A 6,000-nucleotide genomic window follows, 5' to 3' on the forward strand; every position below is an offset into this window, starting at 1 on the left:
TGCTACACCGGAGATGTAGCAGTGCTGGCTGTGCACTCAGCTCGGCTACTCCAGAGATGAGCCAATCAGAACGCACGGCCAGCACTGCTACACCGGAGATGAAGCAGTCCTGGCCGTGCACTCAGCTCGGCTACTCCAGAGATGAACCGATCTGAGCGCACGGCCAGCACTGCTACACCGGAGATGTAGCAGTGCTGGCCATGCGCTCAGCCCGACTACTCCGGAGATGAGCCAATCTGCCTCCGTCAGAACCAGTATTGATTGGCCGAATGCTATACTCTTCATGGCATTCGGCCAATCAACGCTGGTCAATGCATTCCTATGGGAAAAAGTCAGCTTGCGCATATCGCAAGCTGACAGGGATCCCGACGTAATACAGTGACTTGGGCATGTTAGATGCCCCCAGACATGCTTTCCCTGCTGTCCCAGTTGCATTCCAGGGTGTTGGCATCATTTCCTGGGGTGTCATAGTGGACTTGGTGACCCTCCTGAGTCGAATAGTGGTTTCCTCCTAAATGAGTATTTATTCCCCATAGACTATAATGGGGTTCGATGTTCGATCAAACAGTCGAGTATTGAGCGGCTACTCGAATCGAACATCGAACTTTGAACATTTCACTGTTCGCTCATCTCTAGTATTAAGTCATTCCTAGGTGTCATTCCTTCTGCTAAGACAACTCTATGCTTTGGCTGAAAAAATTGCTGCAAAATCTGTAACAAAAAAACGCAGCTTTTCCTTCAATTCTATTTTTCTAAATCCCTATTCCTGTTGTGAGTTTCCACAATACAGTTCACATTTTTAATAGTAGCAGTGTGACAAACCACCAATCTTGCTTCCATAATATGCAGATTTTGCTGCAAATTCGCTGTGCATTTGGAGGGCAAAAATCTATCATGTGTCTACCCTAATAACTACTTTTAGGCTAAAGCTTCATCTTGTGAAATTTGCAGCAGAAAACCTACATTTTCAAAAACACCCCTGCCTATTTTGTAAATCACAGCATGTCATTTAAACCTGAATAGACACCAGAATGTTTCAATATAGGTGTAAGGGTCCATTCACACGGAGGAAAATGGCGTTTTATTTGGCGCTGAATTTTCAGCACTGAAAAAAATACCTCCTATTGATTTCAATGGATCCTGCTAGCTTTTTTTAATGGGCCCTAATACAGACAGAAAGTCCACAGAGAAGATTTCTGCGAAAATACAGTGAAAAATGTGAAAAACACAGTTTTTTTCCGCAGCGTTTTTTTTACTGCGTAAGAGTCCATTCACACGGAGGAAAATGGTGAGGAATTTGGTGTGTAATATCAGTGCTAAAAAAAAAAGCCTGCCATTGACTTCAATGGGTTCCTTTGGTCCGTCTCAGGTTCCGGACCAAAATACGGGTAGCTGCATCTGGATGCCGGTGCAGTGCACCAGCGGCATCCAGTTGCGCACTCCACTCCGGATTAGGCCCAAATGATTGGGCCTAGTCGGGAGGAGGGAGTGTCTTCAGGTGGATGTCACGAGGTGAATCCGCCTGATGGAATGAGCATGTCGCTTCTTTTTCCGGGAGCCGGAAGAAACGACTCCAGGAAAAAAGAACTGACCGGCTCCCATTGATTTCAATGGGAGACGTCTTTTTGGTCAGGATTTTGAGGTGAATACGGCCTCAAACTCCTGACCAAAAAAACGCTGTGTGAACTTACCCTTACACTACGTGATTCATTAGCCTTAAGGAGGTGATTACACAATACGGTGTTTCTAGTTAATGACGGTAACCTACGAAACCACGCTGCTATCAACTTGGAACATATAATAATCAGTTTGGAGAGCATTTTATTTGAAATACTACGGCAGCTGGCACAGGTGTGCAGTTTTTAGCCGCACCATGGCCCGTCACTGTTGCATAGCTGTGTAATCCTACTCTAATTTTTGTCACCTTTGAAAATTCAATATATTTTAGACCAATGTTCCTCATCTCTGGCTACCCTAGCTGTTGCAAAACTACAAGCGCAAGGCTATATTTGCGTTTGTGCCGGAATCTCCTTTGGAGACTATGTTGCCATGTCTACTGGTTTCAGTTTTATAACAGCTAATGGACCCTTTGTAGTCAGTGGGATCCATTGGTCTCCATATATAACTGAAATTTTAGCGGTCCGCTTAAGCAATGGGAGGTAGACAACGCTAATGTGAACTTAGTGTAAAATCTACAGGTTAGGATTCTCTAATGTTGAGGCTCTGTGCTGTGAAAATGCAACATTTTTGTCTGCTGCAGAAACATTGTGAAAAAAACCTGTTGCGTTTTATAGTATCAGTAAAGTGAATGAGATTTTGGTTAATCTCTGTTATCTAAGGATAAGCTGCTTTATCAAACACTTGCACATTTTTTTAAAAAAAAAACATGTTAATTTTAGCTGCAGAATCAGCAGTGTACATTTGTTTGCTATTACTAAATTTATTATCAGCATTATTATAATCATCATCAGTATTATCATTATTATAGGTAATATTAACATCAGTATTCTAATTATTATCAGTATTATTATCATCAGTATCATTACTATAATTATCATTAGTGTTATTAATATCGGTATTATTATCAACAAACATTTGTAATGTATTCTTACAATAGACTCAAAGAACAATGTCATTATTATTATGACCATCATTAGTATTATAATCATTTTTGTTGTTGTTATTATTATTATTATTAACAACAAAAATGCTAATAATACTAATACTGATGATAATAATAATAATAATAATAATAATTATAAGAGTGACATTGTGCTTTCAGTCTATTGTAAGAAGCACATTGCACATGTTTGCTGTTGATAATAATACTGATAAGACTCATAGTAATAATGATGATGATGATGATTCTAGTATTGATACTGATGATAATAATACTAATAGCAATGATAATTCTAATACTGATGTTAATATTACTGATGATAATAATAAGAATGATAATAATACTTAAAAAATAATAACTTATTATTTTCAGTATTATCATCATCATCAATATTACTATCATGTGTATTACATTATTTTAAGTTTTAGCATCATTGGTATTATTATTATTATTATCGGTATTATAATCATCACTATTATTATAGTTGTTATTATCATGAGTATTATTATCTGTATTATCATCAGTATTATCATTACCATTAATATTAATAGTCGTATCATCATGAGCATTAGTATCTGTATTCTTATTGCTGCTGTTCTTAACAGTAGTAGTAGCAGTATCATTATTATTTTTATCAGTATCATTTTTAATAGTAGTATCAGCAATATTATTATTTGTATCAGTATTATTATTATCAGTATTATTAATAGCAACAGTATCAGTATTATTATTATGATGCGTATTAAGAGTTGTATTATTTGCAGTTCTTTCCTAGCTTTCCTGGCATGCTTGTGTGAAGTGTAATGCCTTAGTGATGGAGCTGGAAACTTTTAATCAGCTGAAACACATTGCAGAATGGCGAGTACAATGTGGGTACAGCAGTGAGAATGTACAACAGCTTGACACCCAGCTGCTGCTATAGTAACCCCTTCTGTTCTCTAGTACAGTATGGCTCCCGGCACTGATCTATGAAGAATCCTTCTATCTTCCCTTCTTATCTAGCCATTTCTCAATATCCAGAGCAGGGACATTAGTAATGAGGTGACCTCACTGTGGTTTGTACTTTTCCCTCTTGTCACTACATGGCTAAGGAAAGGCAGAGATTTCCAGCTCGGATATCTGGCAGATAGCAGAGGGAGAGAGATCACAGGCAGCGCCTTGTAATGCTTGTACTCAGCATCTTTATTTAAGTACATAACCAGGGTTCTGCGGTGTACAGCAGAGGACACCTACTTAACCGTTTCACAGCTGCAGAGAGGAGGAAGTCATGTATCACGTATGACAAGCTGCTCAGTCGCACTGCCTAAAACTATAAGCACAATCCTACTATTCTGCTTGCTGGCTGTTTTCAACAATTGCAAGGTTGTGTTCTCTTTTTTTCAGATCATCGTACACTGGCGGAGAACTGGAACCTGAAGTTTTACTTTTACTCCTCAGCAACAACAGAAGGAGATGAAGAGTTACAGCATCACTGCATCCCTATGGAAGGAAAGGGTTAACAAGCCCATCCTGCTGGCTATACAAGTAAGCACTGATTCCATAGACAGGTGACAATGAAAGAGGATGGCTTAATAAGAGAGGCTGGTGTATAACTTACATCTTCCATGGTGAGCCTGTCCCCAGGATACGCTGCCCAGCCCTAGGACTTCTCTACAGGAAGGGAAGCCAGATGTCGTCCTCCATGCACCCCCTTCCCCGCACACCCCACCCACCCAGGCTGGACCTTAGGCCCTGACAGGCTGAGCAAGAGGAACCTTCTTAGCCCCAGCTCTCAGCTCTCCTCCCTCTGGTCTGCTCGATTCCTCTTTCTCGGCTGCTAACAAAACCTCTGCTTAAAAAACTTGGGTTTCCGGTGGTTGAAATGAAGTTGAGTCAGTGAACTGAAAGTACAGAGCAATGTAGCAACTCCTAACAGGGCTAGCTAGAAGAACCTACATGAGAGAACAGTTAGGTGATGTCTATGTCATCGTCGTACCTGCTACTGTCCAAATTTTGGTCATTCACTATTGAAAACGGTAAATTCTGTGCTGATAAAAACACTTGCATATTATGGGCTTTATTTTGGTTTTGGCTTGCAAACATTGATGCCTATTACAACCAAATACTAACATGGGACTGACCCGCTCTCGGGTCATAAGGAGTTAAGATGCACTTACTACTGACATCTGAAAGTCCTTAAAAATTCATGCTTAGTTAAATATCTTTAGGCACTTTAAAAATACACACTGTACAATCCCAGTCATAACTAGTAACCATGGGGCCCAATAGCAAAACTTGTAATGGGGCCCACTCTACTATTACAACCTTAAGCAGCAAGTTCAGAACTAGAAAAGTGTATGATTAATGCACATAGTGATGGCACAGTACAGATAATACACAGCGGTCTAACACAGTACTGGATAATGCACATAGTGATGACACGGTATAGGAATAATGTACACAGTGATGTCATAGTATAGGAATAATGTACGCAGTGATGTTATAGTATAGGAATAATGTACGCAGTGATGTCATAGTACCTGGACAATGCGCACAGTGATGGCACAGTACAGATAATACACAGCGGTCTATCACAGTACTGGATAATGTACACAGTGATGTCACAGTATAGGAATAATGTACACAGTGATGTCACAGTATCGGAATAATGTACACAGTGATGTCATAGTACCTGGACAATGCGCACATTGATGTCACAGTACAGATAATACACAGCGGTCTATCACAGTACTGGATAATGTACACAGTGATGTCACAGTATAGGAATGATGTACACAGTGATGTCACAGTATCGGAATAATGTACGCAGTGATGTCATATTACCTGGACAGTGCGCACAGTGATGTCACAGTACAGATAATACACACTGGTCTATCACAGTACTGGATAATATACACAGTGATGTCACAGTATAGGAGTAATGTACGCAGTGATGTCACAGTACCGAGACAATGCACACAGTGATGTTACTGTACAGGGGTAATGCACACAGTGATGTCATAGTACAGAGATAACATACACAGTGATGTCATAGTACAGATATTATACATACAGTGATGTCACAGTATAGAAATAATAAACACAGTGATGTCTTCATAGCACAAGAATAAGTCACAAGCACAAAGAAATCACTCTGCACACTGCGACATCACAAAATATGAAGTCAGTGGTTGTAATGATGTCACATTATGTTGTCCCAGTAAAGTATTAGAGGAACATTCAGTTTTTTACATTCCCTTCCATCATCCATAGTTATCACTAATTTTACGCTTGGTCTTAGTTGTTGCACCCTGTCTGCTACCCTGGTAGTTAAGCCGATGTGTACGATCTTTATAAACAGTACATCTGCTACCAATAAAGAATTATAGGATCTTCACAGG

At 39.7% G+C, this 6,000-nt stretch overlaps 1 protein-coding gene across 1 annotated transcript in view; it reads right to left on the reverse strand.

Moving 5' to 3' along the window:
- PLEKHO2 (pleckstrin homology domain containing O2) overlaps positions 1-4,300 on the reverse strand; it is a 43,360-nt gene extending 39,060 nt beyond the window's left edge. Inside the window, exon 1 of the mRNA XM_075273162.1 lies at positions 4,218-4,300. Coding sequence (XP_075129263.1) covers positions 4,218-4,226 — 9 coding nt within the window. The 5' untranslated portion in view covers positions 4,227-4,300. The remainder of the gene's footprint in view (positions 1-4,217) is intronic.
- Positions 4,301-6,000: the final 1,700 nt, after the last annotated feature.

The sequence above is a fragment of the Leptodactylus fuscus genome, chromosome 5 (genome assembly GCF_031893055.1).
Source record: "Leptodactylus fuscus isolate aLepFus1 chromosome 5, aLepFus1.hap2, whole genome shotgun sequence".
Classification (NCBI taxonomy): domain Eukaryota; kingdom Metazoa; phylum Chordata; class Amphibia; order Anura; family Leptodactylidae; genus Leptodactylus; species Leptodactylus fuscus.